This window comes from Salmo salar, chromosome 27 (genome assembly GCF_965601325.2).
Source record: "Salmo salar chromosome 27, fSalSal1, whole genome shotgun sequence".
Classification (NCBI taxonomy): domain Eukaryota; kingdom Metazoa; phylum Chordata; class Actinopteri; order Salmoniformes; family Salmonidae; genus Salmo; species Salmo salar.
The window spans coordinates 14810700-14828703 of NC_138317.1; the positions used below are offsets into that span (position 1 = coordinate 14810700).

General features: G+C 39.7%; 1 long non-coding RNA gene and 1 gene segment (V, D, J or C); one reads left to right on the forward strand and one right to left on the reverse strand.

The window, feature by feature from the left end:
- The window catches only part of LOC106588303 (Ig kappa chain V region Mem5-like), a 92811-nt gene extending 77182 nt beyond the window's left edge, over window positions 1-15629 (reverse strand). Inside the window, 2 exon segments of the V gene segment in view lie at window positions 15071-15380; window positions 15547-15629. Coding sequence covers window positions 15071-15380; window positions 15547-15598 — 362 coding nt within the window.
- LOC145864348 (uncharacterized) lies at window positions 8514-13586 on the forward strand. The gene is made up of 2 exons (XR_014382920.1): window positions 8514-8737; window positions 12857-13586. It is a non-coding gene; the product is annotated as an uncharacterized LOC145864348 (long non-coding RNA).
- Window positions 15630-18004: the final 2375 nt, after the last annotated feature.

Below are 18004 nucleotides of genomic sequence, written 5' to 3' on the forward strand. Positions count from 1 at the left end.
GTGTGGTAAAAAGCATGAGCTGACTGACACATGCAAACAAAACAATGTTTGTAGAGGTGCTGACCAATAGAAAAGTAAACTGTATAAAGATATTTTTAAAGTCACACTACATTATGCTCCAGACAATTGAATGGGTATATAAAGTGTGTGACTTTCTTTTTATATAGTTCTGGGAGAACTTTGTCTTAAAGTAAAACACTATTACGCAGTCTGGTCGGAGGAGGGCGACAGAGCACAACTACTGTCCCTCATGAGAAGGTTTGAAACACAGAGGCAGCAATTCTACTGTTAAACTTAATTTACCTTCTCCTGGGACTGGGAGTGACATCCACTATTGAGGGACATCAAACACTGTGTGGGCAAGTCAAACTAGGCCCCATTTAAGTTAAACTATAGTTGTTACATTGTGTGGTTTATGATTTTAATATTCTCAAATATCACACACGGTAGGCCTACTTTTGGAAACTGCTGACATCATTTATCTGTGTGTTCACATGTACAGTGGTGTAAATGCGTAAAAAAGGAACGCTTTGCATAGCTGTCCTGACTCATTCCTCCACGTACTTTTAAAACCCCAGTGTTGATCAGTGACTGTTCACTCCTTTCAGAGCCACTGACACGCAGCACAATGATGATGTCACTGATTCTACTGCTGGGGACACTGGGGCTCCTTGTTCAGGGTGAGAGACACTTTGACAACTGTGATTCATGTTTGGTTTAGCCTCAGATTTAAACTTAGTTTGTGAATATTGCTGAATAAAAAACTAAAATCATGATTTTGCCTGATATGTTTCATGATAGGCTTTGGAAGATGTCTATTTGTTGTGATAACCTTATTAATCAGTCATTCTTCACTTTTGTTTTATCTCTGGAGCTTCATTCACAAACACACTGGGACACGGAGGATACTGAGCTGTAGAGGATGCTTCTCTTTAGGAGAAGATGCTGAACAAAGTGTTAGAAGTAAAGATTGGGATGTTTTCTCTTATGTTCAGGACATCAGGTTGTGATTTACACCACTGTTTATGATTGACCTCTGAAAGTTTAACCTGTCTGACCCAATTCAACTACTCATCTCACAGTCCATATTCAACTTCTATACCCCTTCAAACCTGAAAGAGTGAAGTAAGTCATATTGATTCCAATTTAAGAAGCACCCTTTTCATTTGACTTAACAGTACATAGTAGTAGTCATAAATACACAGTTAACCACACAGTATAAAACCCATAAAAATACCCTTGAGTAGAATACCCCATTTGAACGTTATGCAAAGTCCAGTGTAAAGTCTGCTTCCCCCACCCATGTTCACAGCTGCCCCAGTCCCAGAGGATTTGACTTCAGGACATTGTGAGCTGTAGTGCAGTGGAACTCAGATTTGCATGACCAGAGTGATTTCCACGCTCCCAGAATACAGCAGAACAGTGGCCAGATGTTCACCTCCCCAGAGAGTTTCAGTGAGTTTTTCGGTATTGGTATCAATGATGCCTTCAGTATTAGAATCATCATGAAAACCAGTGGGTTTAGAGCACATGGCTTCAGTATCACTGCAGGTAACATTTTGACAGGTACCAAATTTGGCCCAATTAGCCATGCACCCTACGAGAGGTTCATTGACTGAAATGTATAAGGATTCTTTTGTACATAATATACATTATACATACATATCTCCATGTATAATGGTAAAACTAATTTTATAAGGATATCCAGGCAACAATATTAAGGATGGAAAAAGTATTTATTATCTCAACATGTCAGATCTAACAGCATTACAGAAATAAAGCTTATAACAAATGTAAGAAAGCCAAGCAGATCTATGACATCAGAATCAGACAGATATTCTGGAGTAAGGCCCAGCCCAGCACCAGACCAGTGTGGTAGTAGTGCTGGATCAGTACGGAAGAGAGATAAAAAAACTGTGGAATGTGGGGAGGAGCTCATTAATCAGAACACTGGTCTCTCCTCAGTGTCTCAGAAAGTGGAGACTGGGAGCCCTGGGTGGCCTCACAGACCACAGAGCCCACCTTCTTCCACTGGTCGACAGGGAGGGTCAGGGTGCTGCTCCAGCTGTAGTGGCCGTCCTTCTCCAGGACCCCGGGGCTCCCGGTCACCTCCCATGTGCTGCTGCTGCTGCTGCTACCGTCCACCTTCCAGCCCAGCTTCCAGTCTGAGGGGAAGCCCTTGTTGGCCAGGCACATGAGAGTGGCCTTCCCCTGCTGCAGCTCCACACTGGAGGGGGGCAGGACTGTCAGGGTGGGACGAACGTCACCTAGGAGACAGGTGGGAAGTTATGGAGAGGGGAACTATCAATCAATCAATCACCAGATTGATACGACAATATTGATGCAGTAGTTTAACATCTTAGCCGTAAATGAAGTTTTTTCCATCCGTAGGTTTCTGTTACTCAAACAGACAGTTCATCATTCTTTCTGTCACTCTTTCACTTCCTTTGAGTAGCTACTGAAGCCTATTATAACTACATGAGATGACTGAAAATACATTCAACTATCTTCAAAATGTAACTATTTAAAATGTGAAATATTTCAGTATACTTCTCACTTATTGTAATGGAATAAACTCTTAAGAATCAAACTGCATTTCAATATGAATTATTATTTTTATTTTAAAGAACAATTCTTAAATTATGAATTTATTTAAAATTTGTTTAAAATATGCCTACTGTATGCTGAGGAAGTAAATTCCAGTTGACTGCAACCATCTAACAATGATATACATTTAATTTAAAAGACACACTAAAACATTTAAGTTTTAATTTATCGAAAGGAGGTGAATGAAGTTGTGTAATTTACATGATATTCAAACACAAATTTAAAATAAATGTACATTCATATGAACAGCAGAACAGCCGGACTTCGCAAGATAGCAAGACTTTTCAATAGATAGCGAATAGATAGCAAAGCTAAGCAATACATTGCAGCTGAATGCTGAAGGAGTAAATTTAAGTTGAATATAACCATCTTACAACAATCATATACATTTAAAAGACACATTCAAATAAAATGAATAGTGATATTATTTACGAGAAAGGGTCACTTAACCAAAAACAATAGCTTCAAATTTGAGGTCTAAACTAAAGGTATTTGGTGACTCTTATGAAGAGAATAACTATTTTACGTCAAACATAACCATGCATAGCATTTCATTCAATTTTAATCTTTCTCACAAGATCAATGCATCTATATGCAAGGTCAGAACATTTTCTTTATTAGAGGTAGGTAAACTTACTTCCAATATCCAGTCTAGTGCCTCCACCAAAAGTGTACCACAGTGATACAATCTCATTCAGCGGCCGTACAATAACCTCTGACACTATAGAGACACTGCTTTTGCTCTTTGTAAAGCTACATTTATCTAAACCACTCTGATTTGAACAGTATCCCTGTTCCAAATGAATACACACTGTATAACCTTGTTTGATATATTACATCTTGAATAGGCATTTTAATTTAACTATATTTACATCTAAGGAAAATAAATGCAACAACAATTCTCCAAAAATAAATACACATTTCTACTTTCTATTTAAGGGAGTTGTAATATTGTTAAGACAATGTATTACATTTTGATATCAGAAGTCAAGGTCTAGAATTGAATACTTACTGCCAACACTCAGTTTGTCCCTCCACCGAAAGTCCACCACTGTGATAGAGTCTGATTGACTGGCTGTACAAAAACCTCCAGACAGACACAGAGGGGAATGGTAACAGAGGCATGATGCCCCCTACTGGTACACTCTGGAACTCCAGTAGACTAGACACATTCATGTTCGCCATTGATCTTTCAACAGTATGAATACTGCTTTGGACTACGTTGATACACAGTGCCTTCAGAAAGTATTCACACCCTTTGTATTCACACCCTTTGACTTTTTACACATTTTGTTGTTTAACAGCCAGAATTTAAATTTGATTAAATTGAGATTTTGTGGAACTACACAAAATACCCCATATTGTCAAAGATGAATTATGTATTTTAAACATTTTTACAAATGATTTAAAAATGAAAATCTGAAATGGTGTGAGTCAATAAGTATTCAACCCCTTTGTTATTACAAGCCTAAATAGGTTCAGCAGTAAAAATGTGCTTAACAAGTCACATGACAAGTTGCATGGACTCACTCTGTGTGCATAATAGTGTTTCAAATGTTTTTTGAATGAGTAGCTCCTCTCTAACTTTATGTCCTGAATACAAATCGTTATGTTTGTGGAAAATCCAACAAAAAACATTACTCTTCATTACTCTACAAAAAACACTCTTCATATTTTCAAGCATGGTGGAGGCTACATCATGTTATGGGTATGCTTGTCATCGGTAAGGACTAGGGAGTTTTTTGGGGGATAAATGAAATGGAATAGACCTAAGCACAGGCAAAATCCTAGAGGCAAACCAGGTTCAGCCTGCTTTCCGACAGACACTGGTAGACAAATTCCCATTTCAGCAGGACAATAACCTAAAACACAAGATCAAATATACACTGGAGTTGCTTACCAAGACGACATTGAATGTTCCTGAGTGGCCTACATATAATTACAGATTTGACTTAAAATTAAAATTAAATCCATTTTTCACTTTGACTTTCACTTTTTACCCGTTGACAAAAATGGACAATTAAATCCATCTGAGTCCCACCATGTTACACAACAAAATGTGGAAAATGTCACAAGTCCAAATTCTTACATAGTTATTTATAAAAAAGATCTGTCAGCAGTATTTTGCGGAGGAGGCACTCTGACAACAACAGCCAATAGTCCCCCCCCCCCTCCCCACCACCATTGTCCCTAGTAAGTTGTTCCTGCACGACGGAGCAAACATATGCTAGGCAGGACCCTAGATTCTCTACTGCGTGAAAACAGTATCGACATCGTCTTATTCGATTTTAGCTCTCCTGTGATGGGCAGGACTCGCAGGATATATGTTTCTAAATTAATTTGATCAAGCTATGTAGCCTTTTGATTCCTTCATGGATTAATAAATACAACTAAAATGTTGTATTGTTTCTTGGTAATACTAGCCACCTATCAATTTTATTAAGTTAGCTTCAGCTAGCCAGCTTGACGGGTTCCTAATCTCCCAACCTCATAATTAGCTACCAAGCCAGTTCAGGCTATCAATGAAGTTAGAGCAGCTAGTCTAACTATCGTAGCTGGCATGCCTGCTGGCAAGGTTGCTGGACATTAGAATTGCTTTAATTCTTGGCTTATGACACTATACACTGAGTGTACAAAACATTAAGGACACTTTCCTAATATTGAGCGGTAAGGCGAAAGCAACCAACTGTAAACAAAAGCCAAGGGGATTGTTCGAGAGGATCAAAACCGTAATGTATCATGGGTAAATTGTGACCTACAAATAATAACGAGACATTATTTATGGTGGAAGGTGATTTGTAGATCAGTCAGTCGGCATGTCGCCTAAATGTCGAACAAGCCCAAGGAGTGAAGTTGGGGAGAGGTGCATCTGCAAAAGTTTTTCTTCATAATGTCGAAATAAACATGTCTCTAACCCACATATCACAGTCACAACCTGAAAATGTACAATCAATTGGTGAGAGAGAGACTCAAATATCACATGAATTGTGGAAATGCTGTTTCAGTCATGTCTTTGGTCACGTTCGTATGGGTCAAACAAAAACACCATATTGATTGGTTGACAATAGAGCCTCCCACAATGCAGGGGATGACTGCAATTTGCAACTGGTGAGGAGAAACTGCAGAAACTTGCAGTCAACTACAGTCAAAACTTCATGACCTTTGATCACATGGTTTGTGTAAAGTCGTCATGTAGGCGGAAATCAGATTTTTCTATCCCCATAATACAACACACTTTGGATGGTCACCGAGATCACAAAAGTTTTCCGCTCGAACACGCAAATGTTCTCTTTTCTGTCTTCTGCATTGTTAGCCTAGAACGACAGACCCGCCCATCCATATTGTATAGTCGTCTGTGGATCTGATCGCCTTCATACAGACTCAGTGAGACTTGATAAGGATTATGAATTCTGGTTGGAAAGAATGGACTGGCTGTTTGAGATGTTGACAGTTACAGTTAAAGGTTAAGGTTTTAACTGACAAAAGATAATATTTGGACAGTGAAACTAAATCATTAAATAAAGGAGAGAAAAAAAATAGGGGGATAGACGAAGGAAAGGTCAATGAAGAGATGAAGGGATAATGCCTGTAGGCTATATATGACAACTGATAGTCGCTTCCCCCTAAATGTGTATCTGCAAATAAATGTGCTTTATGCAAATGTACAGTTATTGTCAATAGCTTCCCAAATTAAGATAACAATAGATAGCAGTCATGGTTGATTTATGCTAGAATCTGTGGCAGGGAGGACATTCTATCATCCCACTGGGCACAGATGTCAATTCAATGCCTGTTCCACATTGGTTCAACATAATGTCATTGAAATGACGTGGAAACAACGTTGATTCAACCAGTGCGTGCCAAGTGGCATGTTTGAAATGTTCTTCTACCCTTATCACCCTTATCTTACCACTAGATGGCAGCACTGAAGCATGTCCATACATTCACAGACAGATGGATGAAATGCATGAAGAATTCATTACTCATCCATTTATCCATCAAAAGTTCAAATCAACTTTTTACACACTGTTAAAGTCAAAGGAAAATGATGAATTCATAATGGTGGTAAAATATACAAAACGTAGAGGCTGGCCCCTAGACACATCCACAATCTGCGGTAGAAGTTTTGCACATATACTGTATACTGAACAAAAATATAAACGCAACATGCAAAGTCCTGGTCCCATGTTTCATGATCTGAATGAAAGGATTACAGAAATTGTCCATAAGCAGAAAAAGCTTCTTTCTCTCAAATGTTGTGCACAAATTTGTTTACATCCTAGTTAATGAGCATTTCTCCTTTACCAAGAGAATCTATCCACCTGACAGGTGTGGCATATAAATAAGCTGATTAAACAGCATGATCATTACACAGGTGCAGCGTTTGCTGGGGAAAATAAAAGGCCACTCTAAAATGTGCAGTTTTGTCACACAACCAAATGTTTCAAGTTTGAGAGACCGTGCAATTAGCATTCTGACTGCAGGAATGTCCACCAGAGCGTTTGTGAGATAATTAAATGTTAATTTCTCTACAATAAGCCGCATTCAATGTAGTTTCAGAGAATTTGGCAGTACTTCCAACCAGCCTCACAACCGCAGACCACGTGTATGGCGTCGTGTGGGCGAGCGGTTTGTAGATGTCAACGTTGTGAACAGAGTGCCCCATGGTGGCAGTGGGGTTATGGTGTGGGAAGGCATAAGCTACGGACAACGAACACAATTGCATTTTATCAATGGGCATTTGAATGCACAGAGATATCATGATGAAATCCTGAGGCCCATTGTCTTGCCATTCATCCGCCAACATCACCTCATGTTTCAGCATGATAATGCACTGCCCCATGACGCAAGGATCTGTACACATTTTCTGGAAGCCCAAAATGTCCCAGTTCTTCCATGGCCTGCATACTCATTCGCCAAACAGGTCACCCATTGAGCATGTTTGGGATGCTCTGGATCAACGTGTATGACAGCGTGTTCCAGTTCCCACCAATATCCAGCAACTTTGTCAGTCACTGAAGAGGAGTGGGACAAAATTCAACAGGCCACAATCAACAGCCTGATCAATTCTATGTGAAGGAGATGTGTCATGCTGCATGAGGCAAATTGTATTTTTACCACATACATACATACTGACTGGTTTTCTGATCCACTCCCCTACTTTTTTTAAAGGTATCTGTAACCAACAGATGCATATCTGTATCCCTAGATTAGGGCCTAATTTATTTCTTTTAATTGACTGATTTCATTATATGAACTGTAACTCAGTAAAATCTTTGAAATTGTTGCATGTTGCGTTAATGTTTTTGTTCAGTGTATATATAGCTTGAAAGTATCTTCTCAGTGTCCTATGTTGGGCATAAAATGAACACCAGCCACCTGCCAAATGTGGGTAGATTAACGCAAGAATGTCTATTTCACCAGTCACATTGGCGGGTGGTTAATTTGTTGGGCCTGTCATGCCAAATAATGTCCCCCAGCCAAATAGTGTCCCTCTCTACGTCACAATGGGATTCGATAAACTATTAGCGTCCGTTGCTATATCAAAGGTGTGATTACTTAATGATTCAAATTTTGGAGATCATTACAGCCTAAATGACGTTCTTTTCATCATCGCTATGCAAACAATGCTGATTTTTTCGCCGTTTAAACAAGTTTTGTTTAAACTAATAAAATGAAAACATTAATTCTAACTACTTTCTGGTACCTTGTTAACATTACAACATGAAATCCATGTCTTAAACACGTTGCTACGTGACGCATGGTTACGTTTCGGAAATGGCAAAGTAAACGTGTGATCTGCTTGACACATTAAAGTTGCAGATCACGAAGTCAGTTAATTTCCATTCCATTCATATGCAAATCTATTTGATTCATATACTGGCTTGTCTTTTTTATGAGCTCAGCATAACAACCATTTATTGCTTTCTCAAATGTCAACCAGAGCTTAACATACTTTGTCTCACGGGCTTCACCGAAGTGTAAGGCGTTAGGGATTTCAGTGGTTGACCGTTGATTTTGGCAATCATGCGATTCACTCCAAAATGTCCAGCATGCATCTCTGTCAGCACGGCCTCCATTTCCTCCTTGGTGAAAATCACTCTCCTGTGTGGCTGGCCATCCTTCCCCGGTAGGTATATGTGATTGCCTAACAAATTGGAAGAGAAGAGTTGTTGAAATACTAAAGTCTAAGTAAGTTTGCACTGATGTCTTTCTCTTTCTGTTTCTCTCGCTCTTCATCTCTCTCTGTTTTTCACTCTCTTCCCACCTCTCTCTCTCTCCCTCTGTCACTTTCCTTCTCACTTTCTTCCTCTCTCTTTCTGTATGGGTCTCGCTCTGTCGAACAAAGACACCTAAATTTAGTTAAGGGCAGTTGGAGTTACCATAATTGTTTACACCTATCCATTTGATTGATCAGGGTTAACTTATAGCTAGATACCTCAATCTGACAGACATATAACTAAATGTATAGCTAGCAACATGTAGATGACCAACTAACGTTAGCTAGATGAAAAATAAAATTGTTGTTAAATGGTTGTTCATAAATCCTTCCAGTTATCCAACAGTAACAGAAATTAACTGCTTAACGTTACCCTGAATTGTGCATTTTTCTGCCCCCCTACGAATGATGCGCCTCTTGTCGAGATCAGTGCCTTCATAGTACTTTGCCTGGTTGGAAAGATAAAATAAAATATTTTCAAGGATGCCATTAAAGTGCAAGCTACATACAAACAGAAAGCAGCTACAATAACAGTTAGCTAGCTAGAAAATAAAAAAAAGTTAGCTAGCTAGCTAGACAAACAGAAAGTGGCTACAATAACAGCTAGCTAGCTAACTTAGATAACGACTTTAGCTAAGTAAAACTGTCTGGCTGTGGTAAATAAGTAGCTAGCAATGTCACTATAAAATCTATCTAAAAACACCTTAAAAAACAGCTTTATTCCTATTTAACAATATGTACTTATATAAAGACAAATATATGGTAAAGAAATAGTGTTCTCTTTCCAGTCTCTTCGGTCCTCTGAAGCAGCAGGTAGTCAGCAGGTTGTCACCGTCAAAAACACCGGAGGTAATAATTTTCCACGGACTGGGCGAGCGCTTCTGAGGTGAAATAGAACTAGAACTGCCGGCGTCCTCCTTCCTTCGCGACCGCTACGAGGTAACCAAGCAACCATCATAGCAACGGACGCTTTGATTCATTAAATAATCTGGTCAGAATGTTGCAAATTCGAGCAACACTCCTAGCAACAGAAGCTAGAACTCATCGAATCCCATTGTGACGTCGAGCGGGACACTATTTGGCATGACACGCCCTATGTTAGGGTTAGAAAAATGCTACAGTAGCTCTTTTCAAAGTATTTCTGCTGTTTCGTTTCATAGCCGGTTGATTTTGCGAATACGGGCACGTTTGGATGTTAAATGTCTTTGAAAATGAAACCTATTGAAACTGCTTTTTATCTTTCTGAAAATGTTCGTCACTCTGTCTGGAAACAAGATCTAATAGTGGCTGAGACCATACTATTTAAAAATATAATTTTTTTATCAGTTTCCCCAAATACCAGAGGGGAAACGTCATTACCACCACGTCATAACATTTTCTATTTTAGCCGAAAAGGAATTTACAGAAATTGTGCCTAAGGTATTTTATATATTTCACACAAATTAGATTTTTTCATGTATATTTTTACTATTTGGAAGTTTTCTTAATTAAATGTATTCATCATTGTCATGTCCATATGTGCCTTAATGATTCTCAGAAACCTGAATTTACCACATTAAAATCTTAATATTTATTATCTTAAGAACAAGCATATACGGTCCACATATGGGAAAAATAGTCAATATCAATTGTAATTTAATAAAATATGTACTGTGATGGTGATGACTTGGCATTGGGGTAGTGACAGAGTGTGGTGGAAATTACATTTCATATAAAACAACTGATGAAAAAGACCATTAAACATTGTAATGTCACAGTTGTACATGTTTAATTTGATTGAAGATATAGAACAAACCATTCGTTCCGATTCATCCCAAAAGTGTTCGATGGGGTTGAGGTCAGGGCTCTGTGCAGGCCAGTCAAGTTCTTCCACACCGATCTCAACAAACCATTTATGTATGGACCTGACTTGTGCACAGGGGCATTGTCATGCTGAAACAGGAAAGGGCGTTCCCCAGCCTTTTGCCACAAAGTTGGAATCACAGAATCGTCTAGATGTAATTCTATGCTGTAGCGTTAAGATTTCCCTGGAACTAAGGGGCCTAGCCCGAACAATGAAAAACAATCCCAGATCAGTATTCCTCCTCCACCAAACTTTACAGTTGGCACTCTGCATTGGGGCAGGTAGCATTCTCCTGGCATCCGCCAAACCCAGATTCGTCTGTCGGACTGCCAGATGGTGAAGTGTGTCATCACTCCAGAGAACGCTTGGAATTGCGCATGGTGATCTTATGCTTGTGTGTGGCTGCTCAGCCAAGGAAACCCATTTCATGAATCTCTCAACAAATAGTTATTTTGCTGACATTGCTTCCAGAGGCAGTTTGGAATTCGGTAGTCAGTGTTGCAACAGAGAAAAATATGATTTTTACGCACTACGCGCTTCACCACTCGGTGGTTCCGTTCTCTGAGCTTGTGTGGCCTACCACTTCACGGCTGAGCTGTTGCTGCTCCTAGACTTTTCCACTTTACAATAACAAAACTGAGTAATCGTGGGAGAAGGGCCTTGGTCAGGGTGGTGACCAAGAACCAAATGATCACTCTGACAGACCTCCAGAGTTCCTCTGTGGAGATGGGAGAACCTTCCAGAAGGACAACCTGTCACGTGGAATGACGCTGGAGATACGAAGCAGGTACTGGGAGTAAAACATTTAATGATAACGGACAGAGACAAGGCAGGAACAGCGTCAGAAGCAAATACAAGAGACAAAGACAATACAATGAAGCAGCAGGGAACAGAGCTAGGGAACTGACAATTATAGGGGAGGAAATTAACAGGAGATAAGTGAGTCCAGGTGAGTCCAATAATGCTGATGCAAGTGACGAGGGAAGGCAGGTGTGCATGATAGATGGCAGGAGCGTGTGATGCAGGGTAATCTGGTGCCCTCAAGCGCCAGAGGAAGGGAAGAGCGGGAGCAGACGTGACACAACCATCTCTGCAGCACTCCACCAATCAGGACATTATGGTAGAGTGGCCAGACGGAACCCACTCCTCAGTAAAAGGCACATGACAGCCTGCATACAGTTTGCCAAAATGCACTTAAAGGACTCTCAGACTATGAGAAACAAGATTCTTTGGTCTGATGAAACCAAGATCTAACTCTTTGGCCTGAATGCCAAGCGTCACGTCTGGAGGAAACCTTGCGCCATCTCTACGGTGAAGCACGGTAGCGGCGGCACCATGCTGCGGGGATGTCTTTCAGCGGCAGGGACTTGGACACTAGTCAGGATCAAGGGAAAGATAACTGGAGCAAAGTACAGTGAGATCCTTGATGTAAATCTGTTCCAGAGCACTCAGGACCTCAGACTGGGGCGAAGGTTTATCTTCTAACAGTAAACAACCTTAAACACACTGCCAAAACAACATAGGAGTGGCTTCAGGACAAGTCTCTGAATGTCCTTGGGTGGCCCAGCTAGAGCCCGGACTTTAACCCGATAGAACATCGCTGGAGAGACCTGAAAATAGCTGTGCAGTAACCCTCCCCATCCAACCTGACATAGCCTGAGAGGATCTGCAGAGAAGAGTGGGAGAAACTCATTATGGGGTATTGTGTGTAGATGGATGAGGAAACAAAACAATTTAATCAATTTTAGAATAAGGCTGTAACGTAACAAAATGTGGAAAAAGTCAATGGGTCTGAATATTTTCCGAATGCACTGTAGCCCGTTTATTGTTATTTTATTGTGTTAATTTTTTTACTTTAGTTTATTTAGCATTTTCTTACTCTGCATTACAATAAGTGAGAAGTATGCTGTAATATAACATTTTAAATAATTACATTTTGAAGATAGTTGGTTGTATTTTCAGTCATCTCATGTAGTTATAATATGCTTCAGTAGCTAGTCAAAGGGAAGTGAAAGAGTGACATAAAGAATTATAAATTAACTGTCTGTTTGAAGAACAGAAACTTAAGGATGGAAAAACCTTCATTACAGCTAAGATTTTAAACTGCTGCAACAATATTGTCGTATGAGTCTGGTGATTTGATCGTTATCCCCCTCATTCTCCCTAACTTCATACCTGTCTCCTAGGTGATGTTGGTCCAACCCTGACGATCCTGCCCCCCTCCAGTGTGGAGCTGCAGCAGCGGAAGGCCACTTTCATGTGCCTGGCCAACAATGGCTTCCCCTCAGACTGGAAGCTGATACTCCAGATACACATCTAGTCTAAAGAAGGCCTGTTTTATTGCTTCTTTAATCAGCTAAACAGTTTTCAGCTGTCCAAACATAATTGCAAAAGGGTTTTCTAATGATAAATTAGCCTTTTAAAATTAGAAACTTGGATTAGCTAACACAACGTGCCATTGGAACACAGGAGTGATGGTTGATGATAATGGGCCTCTGTACGCCTATGTAGATATTCCATTAAAAATCAGCCGTTTCCAGCTACAATAGTCATTTACAACATTAACAATGTCTACACTGTATTTCTGATCAATTTGATGTTATTTTAATGGACAAAAAAATTGCTTTTCTTTCAAAAACAAGGACATTTCTAAGTAACCACAAACTTTTGAACGGTAGTGTATGTTTTTTCAGCAATAGGTTATGATTAATGAGCTCTGCACTCAAGCACCTGTCCTTCTTACTGATCCAGCACTACCATCACACTGGTCTGGTGCTGGGCCTTACTCCAGAATATCTATCTGATTCTGATGTCATAGATCTGCTTGGCTTTCTTACATTTGTTATAAGCTTTATTCCTGTAATGCTGTTGGTTCTGACATGTTGAGATATTAAATACTTTTTCCATCCTTAAAAATGTTTACTAATACATTTCAGTCTATTAACCTCTCTCAAAGAATGCATAGCTTATTGGGCCAAATTTGGTACCCCTCAAAATGATATCTGCAGCGATAGTAAAGCTATGTGCTCTAAACTCAATGGTCATGATTATACCAAAACATAAAGCCATGTGCTTTAAACTCACTAGTCTTCATGATTTTACAAATACGGAAGTCATGATTGATACCTATACTGAAAAATTCACTGATTACTCTCTGGGGACAGGTGAACATCAGGCAACAGTGCTGCTCTTTTCTGGGAGTGTGGCAGTCACTTTGGCCATGCAAATTTGAGTTTCCACTCCACCACAATCCCCTGAAGTCAAATCCTCAGGGACTGGGGCAGCTGTATATTTGACTAGAGTTCTGAACATGAGGGGAAGCAGACTTTACACTGGACTTTGTATAATGCTGAAATGGGGAACTTTATTCAAGAGTATTTTGATGGGTTTTATACTGTGTGGTTAACTATGTGCATTTATGTATGTACTGTTAAATCAAATGAAAAGGATGCTTCTTAAATTGGAATCAGTATGACTTCCTTCACTCTTTCAGGTTTGAAGGGGTGTAGAAGTTGGGTAGGGACAGTGTGATGAATAGTTGAGTTGAGTCAGACAGGTTCAACTTTCAGAGGTCAGTCATGAACAGCGGTAAATCAGTACCTGATGTCCTGAACATAACAGGCAATTTATCCCAATCTTTACTTCTAACACTTTGTTCAGCATCTTCTTCTAAAGAGAATCATCCTCTACAGCTCAGTATCCTCCGTGTCCCAGTGTGTTTGTGAATGAAGCTCCAGAGAGAAGAGTGTTCCAAACTAGAGTTGCAATCCAGCAGGACTCCACTGGAAGTCTCCCTTACTCATACTGACCAGAGATCAGAGGACCCCCAGTCATGAATACAACCTCCAATAGGAGATAGAAACACACAGACAGAGACAAAAACACAGACACTTTACTACTCACAGTTAGGACGTGCTAACATTAGGAGATAAAATGTATCTCATAACTGGCTATAGTTGTGAATACAAAAACATAAAAGACTTACTTGTTTTGTTTTCAAATTCAAATATTGATTCAATTTGTAGGACCTATCTGGGTTGGGGTCAAATAGATTTCTATGTATTAAATTCAACACTTCTATTCTTTACATTTTATAATTAAATTATTATTTTTTTAATTCACGAGATATGCAGTATTCATATTAATTTACTAAATTATTCCATTATTGAATCTATGAAAATAAACGGACACTTAGCCTGATTGCAATGGTTTCAATTCTTTTGCATAATACCTTGAAAGCGAATTCTTTATAGTCTAGATTATAAACCAATTATATAGTATGATTGATAATGTGTCATATTTTGATGAAGTTCTCTAAAGTTTTAGTAGCTCTGCAGCTGTTGAGTCAGAGCAGTTCCTCTTTAGCTGAAGGAGGTTTTTGTACGACGCTCTAACACTGTGTGAACGGAGTGCTGTAACCCTGCTGACAGTAGTAATCTCCTGCATCTTCAGCCTGGACTCCACTGATGGTCAGAGTGAATTGAGTATATGAACTACCAGACCCACTCCCACTGAAACGACCTGGAATCCCAGACTGACGGTTTGTAGTAGAATAAACCAGGAGTTTAGGAGCTTCTCCAGGTTTCTGCAGGTACCACTGGAGATTATTATAAGTACTTGAACTGGCTGTACAGCTGATAGAGACAGTCTCTCCTGGGCGAACAGACTGAGATTTAGGAGACTGAGTCAGGATTATATCTCCTGATGATTCTGAGAAATAAAATAAAAGTGAATAAAGCTGATTAGTAAGGTTATCACAACAAACAGACATTGATAATCTTCCCGAAGCCTATCATGAAACATATCAGGCAAAACCAGATGATTAAATCTGAAGCTAAACCAAACATGAATAAAAGTTGGTCAAAGTGTCTCTCACCCTGAACAAGGAGCCCCAGTGTCCCCAGCAGTAGAGTCAGTGACATCATCATTGTGCTGCGTGTCAGTTGCTCTGAAAGGAGTGAACAGTCAATGATCAACACTGGGGTTTTAAAAGTATGTGGAGCAGTGAGGCAGGACAGATATGCAAATGTCCCGTCTTTTACACAAATGCACACACTCTAATGTCCTCATGTGGTTACATATGCAGCTTGCTTGATTTGAGCAAAGCAATTCCAGACAGAGGTATGAAGCGGGCCACTTAATGTTGCCTCGTCCTTGAGCTACCTCTCTAGCGTGGGTCCATTGGTCAATCTTTAGCCTTGCATATAGAGGTTATGTGTTTTAACATAGATTTTTCATGAGTTATCGTAAAGCCACAACCACTTGGACTCAGTGAGAATACAGCGCTTGTTTACACTGTTTCCTTTAACTGTGTTTGTGTTAGGAAACAGATACAGAGTGTAGCTGAGTCGGTAACACCACAACTCTAGTCCACATATTGTCCCTGAGCCGGAGGCCGGAGTTCACTTCCCCATTTCTGAACCTCCTCTCCTCCTTTATCTGTGTACCCAACTGTCGGAATAGAAAAAAAGAAACAAAAAGAAAAGAGGGAGAGGTGTGTTTGTTTGTTTAAGAAACAGGAAGAGGTATGAGCCTGGCACACTTATGACAGTTTCAATCTGAATTTCAAATGAAACGACTCTGGATGAAAGTACAAACTTCAGACACTTCAGAGTTTATCCCCACACGGCCTGACATGCAATTTATATCGGTGTGATTAATGGTCCCCTGTGGCACAGGCAAATGTAGCATGATAGCAGGTCAGCTGATGGAGGATTCAAAATTCTCCAGGGGAATCGGATACAAAGGCATTCGACTCACAGTCAGACTGCTCCAAACTCTTGTTCACATATAAACTATGGTACTGAATCGTTCCATGTTTCTCCAATATAAATGGACCTTTAGATATGTTCCAGATTGGGTCCTTAAAAAAAATCTAAGAGCAGAAGATCAGCTTGGGACACCTATAAATAGACATTATGATATTTTCATTTCATCTACATTCTCATGATCTCAAACAGCCTTTAATTGCAAGTTGGATCACACAAATGTACCATGAGAAGTGTAGGCCTATGTCATAACAAATACTTCACACAATGTTCTAATGAAACTTGGCATTGTCAACGAGTCAACATTTAGAAAGTTATAATATTTAGATAAAACATCACCAAATAACTGATTAAAACAAGCTGTTTTGCAATGGCCTACAGTAGCCTCAGTAGCACCATTGTGTAGCTGGAAGACAGCTATTTTCTGTCCTCCTCGGGTACATAAACTTCCATAAAAACCTAGGATGCTCATGGTTCTCGCCTCCTTCCATAGACTTATACAGTAATTATGACGACTTCCGGAGGACGTCCTCCAACCAATCAGAGCTCATGCAGCATGAACTGACATGTTGACCATCTAATCAAAGTATCAGAGAATGAATATAGTATTGAAATTATAAGCTACAACTAGCTACCTCTGCAGTGAATAAAGTGTGGTGAATAGTTGACTCAAAGAGAGAGAAAGAGAATAGTTGAACAGTTTTTAAATGAATTTATTCAAAATTAAGGAGAAGCAGAGACAGAGAGAGAGAGCGAGCAAGAGAAAGATAGCTATATTTCGTTGTACTTTAGTTTACCTCTCACTTACTTAGCTAGCTAATGCAGCTAATTTGGCCTTCTCAACAACCTGACTTAAACAGAGAGGAATGCTATGTATGCTAGCTAGCTGGCTAAGGCTATCCAACACGGCAACTCTTCCAAGTCAAGGTAAGCTTTAGGTTTTATAAATGTATTGCCACTGGGGCCCGCCAGTGTAACTGCTAAACTTCTTGCTGTACTGCGTGGTTGTACACATGGATTGCATTGTGGGTTTACTAAGTAGTTTTGTTAACTATGACATTATCTTTTACGATTACAATGATGTAGTCTGTGTAGCAGTTATGGTATAAAGGTTTGGCTTGGAGAGGTCTTTTTGGCCTGGTCACAGACAGCTGTTTTGTAGTGCACTGAACTCCACAAGCGAAGGGAAAAGGTGAGAGGAAGAGAGCGCGTAGATACGAGAAGGAATTATACAACGAGCAAAGTGATGATGCTGTATGGCTGCTGCTGTATGAAAGTGAACTGTATGTGGGGGTTATCAGGGGTGTATTCATTCTGCTGATTGTTGCAAAACGCTTCTGAAATGAAACGAAATGCGGATGGACCTACCTGAATTTGTCCAATAGAAACTCAGTTTGGACGAATGATTATATCCCAGATCAGCTAGATGCAAGCAAGAGGTATTGAATGTGTCACTGTCTGTTATTTCCCAGTTGGAATGTTGTATTTCCCACTTCCGAGGAGCATTTGAAGGCAGCATAATGCTGCGTTCATGACATGTTGGAAACTCTGTACATACTACTTGAA